This window comes from Halichoerus grypus, chromosome 1, assembly GCF_964656455.1.
Source record: "Halichoerus grypus chromosome 1, mHalGry1.hap1.1, whole genome shotgun sequence".
Taxonomy (NCBI): Eukaryota; Metazoa; Chordata; class Mammalia; order Carnivora; family Phocidae; genus Halichoerus; species Halichoerus grypus.
Window position 1 is genome coordinate 70,283,270 of NC_135712.1, and position 17,537 is coordinate 70,300,806.

Sequence of the window (17,537 nt, forward strand, 5' to 3'; positions counted from 1 at the left end):
ACTTCTCTGAGCCTCAGTTTCTTCATCTGTAAAATGGGAATAAAGACAGTAGTTACCTTCCAAGAGCAGTTGTAAAGTTTCAACAAGATAAGGAACACACTGCATTTCCTACAGCACCTGGGGCACCAAAAGTGCTCCACAAACATTTGCCGCTGCCGTGGGCAAGCTTTCACTAGTTTATCAGTCACGTGACCACTTCTAAAGCACATTCAATCCGTATGTATCGGGCCCTGTGCCAGGAACTGAGGGGTACTGTGCCTGGGCTCAAATGGCTTTAAATTGGAGAGAGAAGAGAAATCACTAAGCAATAAAAAGTTCAGAAACATAATTTGGCACAGCTTTTCAGAATCTGTCAAAATGCTCAGAAATCTCACTCAGCGACTCTGGCCTCTTAAGTACCCCTGCATCTTTGCTGCGTCTATGGCTGCTGTTTGGCAGGGTAAGCCCATCATCAGGATGAGGAAGGCTGAGATTGGGGAAACCCACATGGGCCTCGTCTGGTTTTTCCAGCTCGTTCTCCCTTCTGCATGCCAGACCAAAGTGCCAACGCAGTCGGGGAGCTGGCCTTGACTCTCCCGTCTCCAGGGGACCAGAGATCAAGTTCCAGCCAGGTTCTGGGAGACAGGGGTTTGCTGACTGGTAGTATTGCAGGGAGGATAGAGAACTTTATTCCACCACCACCCTAGAAGACTCATTAGAGGGGATGTAGCATGAGGGCTGGCAGGTGGCAAAGGGTGGCCAAAGGCATTGTGGGAGGGAGGCAGGAAGGACAACACCTAGGAGAAGGAGGAGTCAGGAGCCAGGGATCTCAGCCAGCCAAGAGGATCAAATTCCTCTGGGGTAAACTCTGAGATAAGCTCTAGGGATTTGTGGGCACGGGAAGCCTGAGAAGAGAGAGGCAGAGGAGAAGATCCTGCCATTGCCCTTACACGTGGCCGCCGTCCTCTCTCTGACAAAGGCCGGCAGGCAGCAGGACCAGCGGGAGCCACCTCCCTCAGGGCCCCCACCTGCCTGCCCCTCCTTGCCCCTCAGTGCTTGCTGGGAAAGCCAGAGAGGGAGAGAAGACGATGGAACCAGACAGGACTCAGATAAAGCTTGACCCCAGGTGAGTGAGGGTGGCAGGCCCAGAGCCAAGAGCCAGCTGCTGAGCAATGGTGTTCCCTATCACACTGGCCTGGCCCTTTCTCCCTCCCAGGGCCTTTGGGTCCCGGGACATAGAACGAGGCAGACGAATAATGGTCTGGCTGGCCCTGAGGTCCTGGGGGTCAGAGTGTGATCCTTCAGAGCCTTGGCTTTGCCCCTCGGCTTTGCCCCTCAACTGGGAAGAGAAAAATCTCAGAGCGGGGGGCTGTGAGGGGCAGGCACAGAGCCCCAACCTGCTGTGGACCCCTCCCTGGTGCTCAGGGCCCACTCTTTCTCTGAGGCCCTGCTCTTTCTTTCTGGTCAGTGCCTGGCCTGCTGCCCCAGTGGAAGTGGAGAGAGGGAACCGTGGACTCTTTGGGCACCGAAGCCAAGCCTGCCTATGGCCTAGGTGGCACTTGTCTTACACACTAGTCTGGGCTCATTTGCCATTTCCTCTAAGAATCGGGGCCCCGAGGGGAAATGTACAAGCTCCCTGAACTCAGGGGTGTTTGAGGGAGTGTCAGATAACTGGTGTTCCTTCTGGTACCCCCCCTTGCCTCCCCAAGTCCCCAAGTTCTGAACGTGGGCTGGTATCTCTACAGGTACACCGCAGATCTTCTGGAGTTACTGAAAACCAATTACAGCATCCCCTCCGCCTGCTTCTCTCACGCTCCCACTGCAGCCCAGCTTCTGAGAGGTGAGTCGGGGGCCCTCCCCAGGGAACTGGAAGGAGAAATGAGCATCCCGGCAGGAAGCCAGGACAGCTGACAGAGGTGGTCCTGAGCTGGCCAGCCTGGAGAGTGTCTGTCATGGTGAAGGCCTTGGACAAGAGCAACTCCTCAAGGAGCCAAGAGGCCAGAGGAGGGGCATGGCAGCCTAGCCAGGGAGACAAAGCTGCAAGCTGGACCTCCCACAGATCCCAGCCTCAAAGCTCATGCAAGGTGGGGACACTGGCCTGGAGCATTGTTCAAACCCTAGAGCCATCCAGGGACTCAAGATGATGCCCGTATGATCCAAGCCCCAAAGAATCCTCCTTGGGGCTGCATAATAGCCTCTTTGGGAAAGGGTCTACATCATTCTAGAGGGGCGGTCATTAAAACGTAGACATGCCTGTAGAAGTATTCTGACAATGTTGGCCAATCAGATCTTATACTGAATTGCTTTTGAAAGTGCAGAGCAGAAGATGGGACTCGGTTTATTCCCTGCCCGCCTATATGACAACCAAATGATCCTAGCGTTGTTCTACCAAATGTGGCTCCTATCTGTATTTTATCTTGTTTTCCTACGGCATGATTAACCACCTCTTAGATATTAATGAAGAGGAGTCTGTGTCTCTACGGTATTTTTTTTTTTATAAAGTTAATGTTTCTTTTTTTTTTTTTTAAGATTTTATTTATTTATTTTGACAGAGAGAGACAGCGAGAGAGGGAACACAAGCAGGGGGAGTGGGAGAGGAAGAAGCAGGCTTCCCGCTGAGCAGAGAGACTAACGTGGGGCTCGATCCCAGGACCCTGGGATCATGACCTGAGCCGAAGGCAGATGCTTAACAACTGAGCCACCCAGGCGCCCCTCTATGGTATTTTTTTTTTAAGATTTTATTTATTCATTTGAGAGAGAGAGCATGAGCATGGTGGGAGGGGCAGAGGGAGAGGGAGAAGCAGACTCCCCACTGAGCAGGGAGCCCGATGCGGGGCTCAATCCCAGGACCCCAGGATCACAACCTGAGCCCAAGGCAGACGTTTAACCGACTGAGCCACCCAGGCGCCCCCTCTATGGTATCTTTAATGTTTTTTCCCATGCTCCTTCCTGATACTGTCACTTCATCGAGTAGACTTTCTGACCAACGGGATGTAGTCAGTGTGGATCAGGAGGCAGATATGGGCGTGTGCTTGGACAATGTTCAGCCTGGTTTCAGAGCGAATGACAACCGCCAGAGAGTCCAGAGAGGCTTTGCAGCTACTCTGGGGTTCGTGCCAGGAGCTAGCTGCTACATCCAGCTTGAGGAACCTCTCGTTCGGAGTGCAGCTTGTGGCACAAGTGTTCCCTTACACTAGCAGTTGCCGACCAGAGGCAGTTTGGTCCCCCAAGGAACTTGTGGCAATGAGTAGAGACCTTCAGTGGCCACACCTAGAGGGTACCAGTGGCACCTAGTGGAGATGCCAGGGATGCTGCCCTGAATACAAAGGAAAGTCCCCCATGACAAGGAGTTACCTTGGCCAAAGTGTTGACAGTGCTGAGATTGAGAAACCCTGCCTTACACAGTAAAAATCGATCTCACATTGCTTTGTGACAGAATGTGCAAATAGAAGCACCAAGGATCTTCAAAGTAGGGAGACCATTCTGGGTCTGGTAGTCCAGTGCACTGCCTCATTCCCAGGGGGAATGTTAGAGAGTGGAGAGCAGGCGGTGGGCGCTGCTTGGGTGGGGATGCAGACAGAAGGGGCAGGCAGGTTCCCCGGATGCTGAGGAGCTTAATCGGGCAGGATTCCAGGTTGCTGGTGGAGAAGCAGGGGACAACCGAGAGGGCTGGGCAGGTGAGGTGGGGCCTGATGAGTGTCAGGCAGAGGAGTTGTACTTTATCCTGCAGACAGAAGGAGCCGGTGAGGGAGCTGAGATTGGGAGGGGCTGGCCAGTGCAAAATCATTAATCAGTAAACAGGACGGACTTCGGGGAAGAAGAGCCTTGAGAAGCAGGGCTAGGCATTGGAGGTTATCGCCCCAGCCCAGCATGGGGATCAAGAGTCTGAGCCAGAATGGTGTCAGGGAAAGACAGGGGAGGTTGGAGAACAGAGGCAAGTCGAAGAAAGAGCGGGCTACCCAGTAAATAGCTAGACGGGGTAAGTGAAGGCAAAAGAGCCCACAACCACCACCCTGGGGAACGGGGTGAGGGCAGAGGCGATGACCCCCAGAAACAGGAAAGCCTGGAAGAGGCTTTGCCCTGAGGATATGGCAAAACCCTTCCTCCTCCGTCTGTAAACTGTTGCTCCTTAAGTTGGCTGCCATTTAAAGAGGAGGTCTTCGGGGAGAGCTACTAAACATGTTTTTGAAATGTCTGTGATATGATTGCAATGACAGTCCCTACAGGATTTTTTAAATGGACTGATCCAAACATTTCTGTGAAAGCGTGAAGGGCCAGGAAAAGCCAAGACAATTTTGAAAATGTGTATGGAGGGTACCTGCCCTACCAGGGATTACGACTTATAATAAGGCTAAGCAATGAGTAGTAAGTGCAAGGGGCCTAACGAGTAGAAACACGGAACCGAACAGGGCACCCAGAAATAGAGCCCGCTTGGATGCCACACACACCAGTGGGCAGAAAGGACTCCTCGAGAAGTGGTCTGGACAATGTATTTGTCCCTGGGACAAAAAAAATCCGTGGGAAAATAGCTCCAACGTAGCTTTAATGCAGACAGCTTAAATACCTAAATGCAAAATGCACACGTTTTTACAAAAGACCATATAGAAAGATATCTTTATGATTGGGAGTGGAGAATAATTTCTTAAATAAAACACAAGAAAGCACAAATGATCAGGAAGATTGACTCCATAAGCAAACTTTTATACAACTAAAGACACTATAAACAATGTTAAATACCACACCCTGACTGGGAGAAGATATTTTCAAGCCTAACTAACAAAGGATAAGAAGTCAGTATAAGAGAAATTACCCAATACAAAGAGTGTAAAATATGTGAACAGACAGTTCAAGCAGAAGAAACCCAAATGACCAATAAATGGACAAAAAGATACTCTACTCAGGAATTAGGGAGCCGTGAATGAAACAATGTCATTTCCCTACAGTGAATCTGAGGTGACAAAGAGGGCTTGTGGACCACCGATGGGAGTCTAACTGGGAAAGCCACTGTGGAGAATGATCAGCTCGCTGCAGCACGACAGATTCTCATCTCCTCCAGCCCAGAAATTCTGATTTTAAGTGTCCACCTAAAAGAACTCTCCCATATGTGCTTAGCAGACACGTCCAAGAATATTTATGGAAGCATTTGTTTGTCATAATGAAAATAATATCAAGAAAACAATGTTGGGTGGGAAAAGCATTTTGCAGAATGATGCCATTTGTGTAGTTTTTTTAAAAAAAGATTTTATTTATTTACTTGAGAGACAGAGAGAGCAGAGTGAGAGAGAAAGAGAGAGAGAGAGAGAGCACAAGTGGGGGAGGGGCAGAGGGAGAAGCAGGCTCCCCCCAGAGCAAGAAGTCAGAGGGGGGCCCTCAGGCTCCAACCCAGGATCACGACCTGAACCTAAGGCAGACACTTACCCCCTTAACCGACTGAGCCACCTAGGTGCCCCCATTTATGTAGATTTTGTAAAACGCAAAGCAATATAGTATGTTGAGTATGTACCTATATTGTGAAAAATTAAAACATAAGTGAAAAAGATATACACCAACGTCAGAACAGTAGTTAGCTCTGGGAGGTGAGGTGGGGAAGGGAAAATGATCCAGGAGGCATGTACAAGGGCCATGAAATACATCTGTAATGTTTTATGTTTCTAAAAATAATTTTTGAAGCAAAATTGGCAATATTATAACACTCTTTAAAATGGGTTATGGGTATATATATTCCTGTTTGCTCTATTATTCTCTTTATTTTTGAAATTTTTGTAATTTAAAAAATAATTATAAAAATCATTTTTGATGGCTGTGGTAAAATGCTAGTCAAAAATGTACGCAATCTTAGAGTATAATTGCAGTAATACAATGGGTATGCACTTTAACCAGGGTGTTTTTTAAAGCTACTTTTTATTGAACAAATACTACATGCCAGGTGCTGTGCTAAGAGGTTAATGAGAGGATGAATAACCTGTCCAAGGTCAAGAGCAAGCAGTAAGTGGGATTTTACTTTGAACCCAGGTGTCTCTGACTCCAGAGCCTCTGCTCTTAACTCCCATGAAGACAAATATGCAAAAACGAAAATAACTTTTGGGTAGGAACTAACTAGAATTATGGGAGATACTCTTTCAAAATTTTAACGCTCTAATATTGTTTTCATTATTTAAAAAAAAAATTATCTTCACTACTGTGGACACAGTGGGAAATTTGCTAGTTGCTAAAGGTGTTAATTGAATTCAAAATGGTCAGTTAGACAGGCATTTCCCAAAGTGTGTTTCTTGGAATACTAATCTTAAGTAGTGCCTCATGAACACAGAATCTATAGAAAAATAAGTTTTGTAAAAGCTATATTCTATAACCTCCACTAGGAAATTAGTGTAAATCAGATTAAAAACTTGAGTATGGGAAGAAACAGGTTTAACTTTAAGGCATTTCCAAAAATCCTCTGGCCATAGAACACTTTTGTCCCATAATATCTATTAAGATGCAGAAAAATAAGGTAGGGGACAATCTTCAAAGAAGATAAACGAGTTTTATGGAGAGCAGTAGTGTCAGGCTATGGATGCTAAGAATCTTCTCTCTCAGCTTTTGTGCTACGGCAGTGGATACAAGAGCCTATAGATACTACAAGTAGGAGAGAGAATATAGAGTGCCAAAGCCAGAAGTTACAAGAGATTGCAAAAGCATGTCTGTACTGAACAGTCACATATGCCCCCACCCACCTTCATAAACTTAAACAACCTTGTAGGGTTGGGTTTCATGGTTTATATCACTTCACATTCGCTCCCATTGCTATGGGAACACACAACAAGAGTCAGTGTGTGCAATGGTTAAGAGTATGGGCTCAGCCAGAAACCCCTGGGTTTTAATCCCAGCCCCATAACTTCCAGGCTGTGTGACCATGGGCAAAGTGCTTAACTCTCTAAGCCTAGTTTCCTGGAAAAGCCTATAAAATGGAGATGACAATAGGAATTCTCATGGAGTTATTTCTTTCATTCAACAAATAGCCACAGTTACTGTTCCACGCATTTGGAGATGGAACAGAGAACAAACAAAGCTTGACAAAGTCTCTGCCTTCCAGGAGTTTACAAGGGTGGAGAAGGTGGGAGGGGGAAGTCAGCAGAAAATAGGCAAGTAAATAAATATGTAAATAGCCTCACTGTGGGAGGCAGATGGGGGGCAGCATCACAAGGGCACTCAAGGAAGGCTGGCTGAGGAGGCGCATTGAACTGAGAACTCAGTGAGGAGAAGCCAGCCACTGGGAGCTCAGGGAAAAAAGCTGAATGGGCAGAAACCAAGCACCACCAAGTTCTGGAGGCCGCACAGCTTGCATGGCTATTGGGAGGCTGAAGGAGTGGCAGGGAAATCCTAGACCTCAATAAACAGAGAACACCGGAGCTGCAATGTTTGAGATGGGGAACACAGGGCGTGGGAGGGGATGAGGGATCAGTGCCAGAGACTTGGGGTCAGAGGCCATGAGGGGGACTGTGGTTCTGGGAGTCAAGGTGGGGCAGATTTTCAAAGAGGAGGGAGCAGTCGAGACAGTGAAGACTGGGAAAGTCAATGGCCTTGAACGGCTTTTGAAAGGGCTCTTTTCACTCTCAGCTCTCCCTGAGCCTGTGAGGACAAGGGTCAAGCAGGGGTGGGCAAATCCTGCCAAGAGAGCCTCTAGCAGTGACTCTGCCTTCCCACAACGGACACTGGTTTTGAGAAATCTACTGAATTGGGACGGCTGGGTGGCTCAGCTGATTGAGCATGGGACTCTTGATTTCGGGTCAGGTCATGCTCTTGGGGTTGTGATCTCAGGGTTGTGAGACTGAGCCCTGGGGGGGGTTGGGGGGGTCCACACTCAGTGGAGGTGGGGGGGGATTCTGCTTGGGATTCTTCTCTCTCTCTGCCCCTCCCCCCCACTTGTGTGCACTCTCTCTTTCTCAGCCCTGACCTTTTTCCGTTCTCCCTACAATTATGTCAATATTTTTAGTTGGTTATCTTTATAGATTTATTATCCCTTTAGATAATTTCTTATTGTGCCAACCACGGGAAGTACTTCCTGACTTTGCACTTTGTAAGATAAAGAAAGATATTCGTGTCCCACTCTTTCCTTCAACTCTTTTCTACCTTTCTCTTCCCAAACATGGTTATAGTTTTACTGGGCTAATTTTGCAATCTTCTTTGTTGACATGAGACCTTTTTTTAAGTATAAATTATATACAGTAAAAGGTAATGATCTCAAGTGTATATTGTGATGCATTTTTGCCGGTGTGTACATCTGTGAAAACAGCACCTAGATCAAGAAATAGAACATTTCAAGTAACCAGTAGGGTCTCTTGTACTCCCTCCCCAGTTACTATGCCTCCTGAGAGCACTATTTTAACCTCTACCACCTCTACAGATCATTTTTCCCTATTTTTCAATTTATATAAACAAAATCAAACGGTATGTATATACTCTTGTATCTGGCTTCCTTCACTCATCATTATGTTTTTAAGATTAATCTCTTTTGTTGCATGTATCAGTAGTTTATTCTTTTTTATTGTGTGTATATTCTATTGTGGGAATATATCACAATTTACAGTCGACCTTTAAATAACATGGGTTTGGGGCACCTGGGATCGAGCTTGACGTCAGGCTCCCTGCTCAGCGGGGAGTCTGCTTCTCCCTCTCCCTCTGCTGCTCCCCCTGCTTGTGCTCTCTCTCTGTCAAATAAATAAAATAAAAAATCTTAAAAAAAAATAACATGGGTTTGAACTGTGCAGGTCCACCTATATGAGGATTTTTTTTTCAATAAATATATGCACGGTACTGTAAATATATTTTCTCTTATGATTTTCCCTTTTTTAATAAAGATTTTATTTTTAAGTAATCTCTACAGCCAACGTGGGGCTTGAACTTACAACCCCGAGATCAAAAGTCACACGCTCCACCGACTGAGCCGGCCAGGTGCCCCTTTATGATTTTCTTAATAACATTTTCTTTTCTCTAGTTGACCTTATTGTAAGAATACAAAACATAATACATGTAACATACAAAACATGTGTTAATCAACTAAGCATGTTATCAGTAAGGCTTCCAGTCAACCATAGGCTATTAGTAGTTAAGTTTGGAGGGAGTCAAAAATTATGCACAGATTTTGAACCGTGCAGGGTTGGAGCCCCTAACTCCTGGGTTGTTCAAGAGTCAACTGTATTTATCTGTATTCTTGTTGGATACATATGAGCTGTTTCCAGTTTGGGCCATTATGAATAATGCTGCTCTGAGCATATTTTCAGTGTTTATAAGCGCTCATTTCTATTGAATATGTATCCAGGAGTGGAATTTCTGTGTCATAGGGTAGGTGTATGTTTAGCTTTAATACATAGTACCAAACTGTTTTCCAAAATGGTTGTGCCCCTCCCAGCTGAAATAAACGAATTCCATTTTCCCCTTATCCTCATCAGCACTTGGAATCATCAGTCCTTCTAATTTTAGCCCTTTTGGTGGGTATGTAATGGCATCTCACATCTGTGTTGCCCTGATGACTGTTGATATTTAGCACCTTTTATGCTTCATAAACATTTACGTATCTTCTTCTGTAAAGTAACTGGTTAGGTCTTTTTTTCCATTTTTTTAAAAAAAGATTTTATTTATTTATTTGACAGAGAGAGAGAGTGAGAGCAGGAACACAAGCAGGGGGAGTGGGAGAGGGAGAAACAGGCTTCCCGCTAAGCAGGGAGCCCGATGTGGGGCTCGATCCCAGGACCCTGGGATCATGACCTGAGCCGAAGGCAGACGCTTAACAACTGAGCCACCCAGGCGCCCCTTTTTTTTCATTTTTAAAAATCGTGTTGTCTTTTTCTGACCGATAGGAATTCTTTATATATGGATGGATACTGGTCTTATGTTGGATATCTGTATTTCAAATATCTTCTCCCAGTCTGAGCTTGTCTTTTCACTCTCTTAATGGTTTCTTTTGACCAATGAAAATATTTCATTTTAAGAAAGTCCAATTTATCAATTTTTAAAGTTATGGGTCATGCTTTTGTGTCCTATTTTAAAAGATCTTTGCCCATCTCAAAGTCATGAAGATACACTTCTCTGTTTTCCTCTAAAAACTTTATTGTTTTAACTTTCACATTTAGGTGTTTTGGGATGATGTGAAGGAGGGGTCAATGTTCTTTTTTATACACCAAAGGATATCCGGTTAACCCAGAACCTTTCTTGAATAAAACATCCTTTTTGCCATAAATTGTAGTGGAGTCTTTGTGATAAATCAGATGACCATATATGTGTGGGTGTGTTAATAATTTTTTTGTTTTTTTTAATTGAGTGCTAATAAGTTTTTTAAAAATATTACACATTCTTCACAAAGATTTTGAAGGAGCATCTCTGAGGGTAGGACCTGGACAGCTAGTTTTTAACAACTACTCAAATGATTGCAATAAACACTAAAGAAAGCTACTGAACCACATTTAATTTAAGACTAATTATGAGGCCAACATGAGTCAAATGTCTTTGGAGTCTTTATGTGTATCCATTTCTCTTCTGTTAAAATCCGTTCCTGGGGCGCCTGGGTGGCTCAGTTGGTTAAGCGACTGCCTTCGGCTCAGGTCATGATCCCAGAGTCCTGGGATCGAGCCCCGCATCAGGCACCCTGCTCCTCAGGGAGCCTGCTTCTCCTGGAGCCTGCTTCTCCCTCTCCCTCTGCCTGCCACTCCAACTGCTTGTGCTCTCTCTCTCTGTCTCTCTCTCTGTGTCAAATAAATAAATAAAATCTTAAAAAAAAAAAAAAGAATCCCTTCCTAATGTCCCAGTTTCATGACATAATTTTTGAAATCAAATTTAAACAGCCCTAAAGTATACCATTAATTACATTCTGCTTTAATTATAATGTTAATTGGTCCACGTCTGCTAGCATGACACCTTTCACTGGAAAGTAATAAAGTTGACCAGGCACGGCCAACCTCCTAATTCAAAATTTTTGCTAATTAAGTAAAAACTTGTTTGGTGTCTATATCCTGGTTGAGGTAAGCCTTACCATTCCTAGAATTATCTGGTCTAGTCTTTCATCCATGCAGAAGAATGACTACTTTTAGCCACATGTTGGATATTCTAAGAAAATGCCATTCTTCTGCATGGGTGGGGGCCTAGACCAGATAATTCTAGATATGGTAAAGCAATTTAGATCCAAATGAAGAAGCCCACATCTTCTGCCCCTCGGTCCTAGACTTCAGCTCAGGAGAGTCTGCCCTCTCTTTCCACTTTAGCACTGGGCCCTACGGAAATTGCCCTTACAGTCATTATGACCTTGTTTGCCCTGGGCTCTGTCATCATCTTCCTGGAGAACGCTGTCTACCTGTACAAGAACACCCGGTGCCCCATCAAGAGGAGGACCCTGCTCTGGAGCAGCTCTGCACCCACGGTAAGGGCCTTGTAGCTGCCATTTGGGAGGGACTAAACAAGAGACAGGAACCATTTTGAGAATTCCTCTAAACTCAGCAATTCAAGTCAGCAAAGTGTTGCCTGGGGGGCTGTAATGGGATTTCCGTTTGCAGTCAGGACCCCATGCTTGGAAGGCCAATAGGCAGTGGGACAGGGAGTTTGAATTCTTAGAGCCAAGTGACAGCTGCAGAAACTGCTCAGCCCACCAGCAGCCCCACTCATTACTTCCTGCCACAGTATTACTGTTAAAAGCAAGCTTCCTTCCTATACAGGAAAGCAGTGGTTCCTCAGAGGGGAAAGAGGGAAAGAATTTTTTTTCCATGGGGACATACTCAGCTCTACCCTTACATTGTAGACCTTTTTAACTCACTCTCACAAACATTATATAGGTCTCTGGCTTGCTCCCAGGCCATAAGACTGGACTTCCATTTCCTTATAAGGTCTGTGTGTGTGTCTGGGGTGGAGAATGGAGCCCTTGAGGTCCTTTTCTAGCAGAGGACACCTGCTTGGGCCATCTCAAATCATCAGAGATGCTCTAGTAACATGTGATGTTGAAAAGGAAGGGTTGGATCTTGACCCAGTTCCTCCTAAGGATGAACTTACCTACACTACTCCAGGGATGTAGGAAAAGAGTGCCGGACTTAAGGGGACCTGCTGTCTCCAACCCTAGATACAGAAGGAACTGACCACCGAATTTAAAAAAAACTTTAAAAATTAGTTGATTTTTAAAAAATTAATTAGCTATTTTTTCCAGCCGACCACTTAAAGTAATGACACCCCAGTTGTTCAGGTTTTGCTTCCTTGAGCCCTTGCCACAAAAGGTTTGACAGGGTTAGAGCACAAAGACTCCCTTCTCTCTGCAACCAGCTTCTTGCTCCTCTCCAAGTAGGTCGTGTCTGTGTTCTGCTGTTTTGGTCTCTGGATCCCTCGTTCCCTCATGCTCGTGGAAATGGCCATAACCTCGTGAGTGTCCTGCCCCACCCCCAGCTCTGAGCTGGGTACCCTTTTGCTCCCCACTCGCCCAGGACTCCAGAGTCCACATCTTCTTTTATCCCATATCCCTTCCATAAATCCCTGCAAACTAATTGATCATGAATCTAGCCCCCTTTCAACTTGTGCTAATCAGGTCTCTTGAACTTCTGGTTCTGTTCATCCTTAGTCAACCATTTTGTTCCTACAGGCCCCAATTCCTCTCGTCCTCAGCCCCTGGACCCTGTCCTGTCTCTCCCTCTTGCTGGGTCACACATTCTGAATGCCTGGTCCCTACTGTGACCCCCTCAGTGAGCCCCACCTCTGTTGCACCCCTTGAGTCTGGTATCCCCTCAGCTGGCTGCCACCTCCCCCTCTGTGAGGCCCACCTCTGCTCCCACTCCAGGTTTTATGCGGTATGCTTTTACCTGCTGATGAGGGTCATAGTGGAAGGCTTTGGTGGGAAGGAGGCAGTAATGAGGACACTGAAGGACACTCCGATGGTGGTCCACACAGGCCCCTGCTGCTGCTGCTGCCCCTGCTGCCCCCCATTCACGCTCACCAGGTAAGCTGGGAGGGAGAGGCTCCCTCGAGGAACAGGTTAGCCTCTTCCTGCACTCTCCCAGGAGCCTCTCTGGCTCTCTCAGCCCTGCTTCAAGTCTCTTGGAATCAGGCTGGTATGGAACAAAGCCAGTGATGAAAGGGTGGGCATCCCACAGCCATCACCCACACACTGGGCGCCCACTCAGGGGTGAGGAGAGCAGAGGAAGGAGAACTCCAATTTCCATCACTTAAGCTCACTGCTGCCTACAAACTTTAGCCACATGGAGCAAAGTGGACTTTGGGCTACTTACTTGTCCCTTGTGTCCATTTTGGTTAATGAGGTTGGGGTCAACATAGTTCTTGCCCAAAAGGCAGCATTCTGGGCTGGGGGTGAGTGGGAGACAAGAAGAGGGTTTCCAATGCTCTCAACATTCTGGCTTCTTCCCATGTCCCCATCCATCGAGCCATTTTGGTGTCTGTTATGGCAGCTGAGCTTCAGCTCAGGAGCCCAGTGAGGGAGTTGGAAGGTGTTCTTGAGGTAGGCAGTCTGTGGGTTCATGTTCCTAACCCTCTTCTTCCTTCAGGAAGAAGCTTCAGCTGCTGATGTTGGGCCCATTCCAGTATGCCTTCTTCAAGATAACACTGAGCCTGGTGGGCCTGTTTCTCATCCCAGATGGCATCTATGACCCAGCAGACGTAAGCCAGGAATAAGGGGCAGCAAAGTCCAAGACTCACTTAGTACCCCTGAGCTCTAGAAGGAAGAGCTGGAGCCAACATCCCCTGCAACAGGGCCCCACAGACAGGGTAGCCCCAGTAACAGTGTGGCCATGGAAAAGTAGAGGCTTGGAGACCCTGGTGGGGAGAGGAGAGTGGAATAGGCCAAAGCTTTGGGCCTTTTTTATTACCTTTCCCACCATGGAAGAAGAGAAATAAAAGGAGGAGAAAAACCTTGCCTCCCTCACTGACTACTTTCTGATCTGCCACCAGATTTCTGAAGAGAGCACAGCTCTGTGGATCAACACTCTCCTCGGTGTGTCCACCCTGTTGGCTCTCTGGACCCTGGCCATCATTTTCCGCCAAGCCAAGATGCACCTGGGCGAGCAGAATATAGGAGCCAAATTTGCCCTCTTTCAGGTAACTACACCCTGGGAGAGAAAAGATGGTTAATATTAGAGCTACCAGTAACTGGGGTTAGGAGATGAGACTAATAAAGACCAAAAGTGGGTCTGGAAACCTTCTTAAGCCTAGGTTTCCTGTGAGCTTTAGAAAACGATTCCTGCCCCTTCCCAGCTTTTGTTTTTCTGTGCTGTAATAGCTTCCTAGTGCTGCCCTCACAAAGGATCACAAACCGGGTGGCTTAAAACAACAGAAATTTCTTTGCTCGCAGTTCTGGAGGCTGGAAGTTCAAAATCAAGGTGTCGACCAGGCCATGCTCCCCCTGAAACCTATAGGGGAGAATTCTTCCTTGCCTCTTCCCAACTTCTGGTGGTTGGCCAGCACTCCCCGGCTGGCAGCTGCATCACAGATTTTGCCTCCACCATGGCATGGCATGTGTCGTGTGTCATGTGTCTCTTTTCCTCTTCTTAATAAGGACAACAGTATATGGGAATAAGGATCCACTCTCCTCCAGCATGATGTCATCTTAACTCATGACACCTAATGAGTTAATCAAAACGATGCTGTTTCCAAATAAGATCACATTCTGAAGTACTGGGGGTTGGGACTTTAACATATCGTTTTAGGGGATGCACTTCAACTCCTAAAATGTGTATTATCAACCTTAAATTCTTCTACCTTTGCTTTTTTCTTTTCTTTTCTACCCAACACTTTCTAAAGCTCTATAATTCATCACCACCAGGAGCATCAGCGTTATCATAGTTATGAACTACCTTGACCACATGTTAGGGATTTTTCATACATTACATCTAAATTTTCACAATAATCTTAGGAGTCATTATTATTTCTGTGTACAAATGAGGCCCAGAGACGTCATCAGGCTTGCTCGAAGGCACATAGGTATGGGACTAGAATTTAAACCTAGATCTGTCTGACTCTCAAATCCACATTCCTTCTTCTCATCACGCTGCCTGCACACCTCTTCTGAAAGTTCTCCGCAAGGCACATTTTTCACTTTGACACTTTCCATTCTCTAAAGCAAATGCAATGATTTCTAGTCCAATCTTGTTTTCCTTCTCTCTCCATTCTTTCTGTCTCCTAGCTAGGCCCTTCTCCTACTCCCACAGCTTCATGACTGCTTTATAGTTAACAGTGTGCTTTCACATAAATTCTCATTTGATCTAAGCAGATGCCTCTGAAATGTGGATTTCTGGGCATATAGTAGGTAGAATTGAAGAAGAGAGAGGCCAGAAGAGCCTGAATTGAGTCAGGGACTGAAAGGGCAGAAAGGATCTGGGCCCCAGAAGTACTTAGGGTCTTGCCACAGGCTAAAAACCCTGTGACTGCCGAGCCTGCCTGGGACTATTGTGGGGACACCTGGACATGCTGAGTCTGCCTTGAAGAGGCTGATGCTTCAGAAAAGTGTGCTCAGGGAGGACAAGTACTAAGACAAATGGTGTTGCTGGAGCCTCTGGACAGAGATTTTTTTTCTTCTTTTTTTTTTCTTGTTGTATCAAAATATACATAAAATTTACCAATTTATTTTTAACTGTACAGTTCAGTGGCAGTAAGTGCATTCACATTGTTGTGCAATCATCACCACCATCCATTTCCAGAATTTTTTCGCCTTCCACACAGAAACTCTGTGCCTATTGAACATTAATTCCCCTTTTCCCCCTTCCGCCCACCCCCTGGCATGGTAGAGATTTTTCAAAGGGTGCCTTCCTTCATGGCCAATTGCCCCTCATTCTAAGAGCAGGGAATCTCAGGTCCTTGAGCCAGATGGAAATAGTCTTCTCTAACCATCCACCCTGTTCATCCACTGAGTGCTCATTAGTAGCCATGGCTGAGATAGGGATATAAACATGGACCCCCAATCAGTTCTTGTTTCTTGTCACAAATTATCGTAAAATATTGGGTAGAAGACAAGATTGTAATTTGCCTGAAGATTAAAACTCCACAAAACTTTACTTAAGTGAGTTTTAGCCCTCTGTAAGTGCACAGATCGAAAGGTCAGTTGAATGCACTGTGGAAGGTCAAGCACAGCAGTGGGCCTATTGGCCTCAATGCCGCGGGTGCTGGGCCCCTCCTGCCCTTGCTTCTCTTTTGTTCTGCAGGTTCTCCTCATCCTGACTGCCCTGCAGCCATCCATCTTCTCAGTCTTGGCCAACAGCGGGCAGATTGCTTGTTCACCTCCCTTTTCCTCTAAAATCAGGTCTCAAGGTGAGCACAGAGAGTTCCTCTCTCATTCCAGAATGGGCGAGAAAGGAGGGTCAGGGAAGAGAGGACCTTGGAAGAGAGGTTGGGCCAGCCTGGCTTCTGCTCAGAATACTCAGAAAGGGATCTCCTGAGAAATCCTAGTGGGGTTTTAAGGAGATGGTAGATTCTCCGACCACACAGAGGAGAGCTGCAATCCCACAGCTTGAGGCCAGCCCTGATGGCCAACCCAGGAAGCCACAGGTTCAATCCTGAGCTTCTGGGAGAGGAATGGGTGTGGTTTGAAAGCAGAAGGTCATGCTGATGGGGGCGCCTGGGTGGCTCAGTCGGTTAAGCGCATCCGACTCTTGATGTCTGCTCAGGTCATGATCTCAGGGTTGTGGGATCAAGCCCCACATCAGGCTCCATGCTAAGCGTGGAATCTGCTTGGGATTCTCTCTCACTCTGCCCCTCCCCACTGCTCGATCTCTCTCAGAAAAAAAAAAAAAAAAGAAGAAGGAAGGTCATGATGATAAAACACACAAAAGAAATGGGGTTTAATGCTAGCCTCCGTTTGCAGAAGGTAGAGAGTCAAGTTCTGGTTTTGGCTCTACCGTTAATCTGCTACGTTACTTATGACAACTTAATATCTTTAGACTTGGTTTGAGGACAAATTGGAGAAAGTGTTGCTGAACTCATATGCCAGGGCTGCTAGTGGGATACCACCTCTACAATTTGGCATAACTTACATTATATTTCACTCCATGCTGCAGTGATGAATTGCCACCTCCTCGTACTGGAGACTTTTCTACTGACTGTGCTGACACGCATGTACTACCGAAGGAAAGACAACAAGGTTGGATATGAACCTTTTTCTTCCTCAGGCCTGGATTCGACCTCAAAGTCCAAGGTGGACATTGAAAGAGACACTGTATACATTAAACAGGCACAAGATTTCCTCACTGTCCCTCAACCTTGACCAAATGGGGATGGATTCCATTTTTAGCACAAGCTGATAGATTACATTTGAATATAGGGGATGAAGGAGAATTATGGAATAGGATGCAATTATTTTGGATCTTGCCTGGAGAAGGTATTTTAAGTTTTATAATAAACAGGATAGAGTTTAAAATTCTGTAACTGGGTACATTGCCTCTGTGGGTAACACTATTAGCCCTTGAAGCTTCTATATTGAAAGGTCACTCTAAATTTTCCCAAAGCCAATGAAAGAGGGGAAAGTATATGGTAGTTTGCCTGTTATAAGAACAGGAGTAAATCTCAACCAGGCAAACCCTTAATGTTTATTGCAGCATTATTTAGAATAA

At 46.0% G+C, this 17,537-nt stretch overlaps 1 protein-coding gene across 1 annotated transcript; it reads left to right on the forward strand.

Annotated features, from left to right (window-relative positions):
• Positions 1 to 1,067: 1,067 nt before the first annotated feature.
• SLC51A (solute carrier family 51 member A) lies at positions 1,068 to 17,191 on the forward strand. The gene is made up of 9 exons (XM_078059016.1): positions 1,068 to 1,105; positions 1,725 to 1,819; positions 11,214 to 11,368; positions 12,278 to 12,351; positions 12,764 to 12,922; positions 13,485 to 13,596; positions 13,888 to 14,034; positions 16,134 to 16,239; positions 16,986 to 17,191. Exons 1-9 carry the CDS (start codon positions 1,068 to 1,070, stop codon positions 17,189 to 17,191), a joined length of 1,092 nt encoding a protein of 363 aa, XP_077915142.1.
• Positions 17,192 to 17,537: the final 346 nt, after the last annotated feature.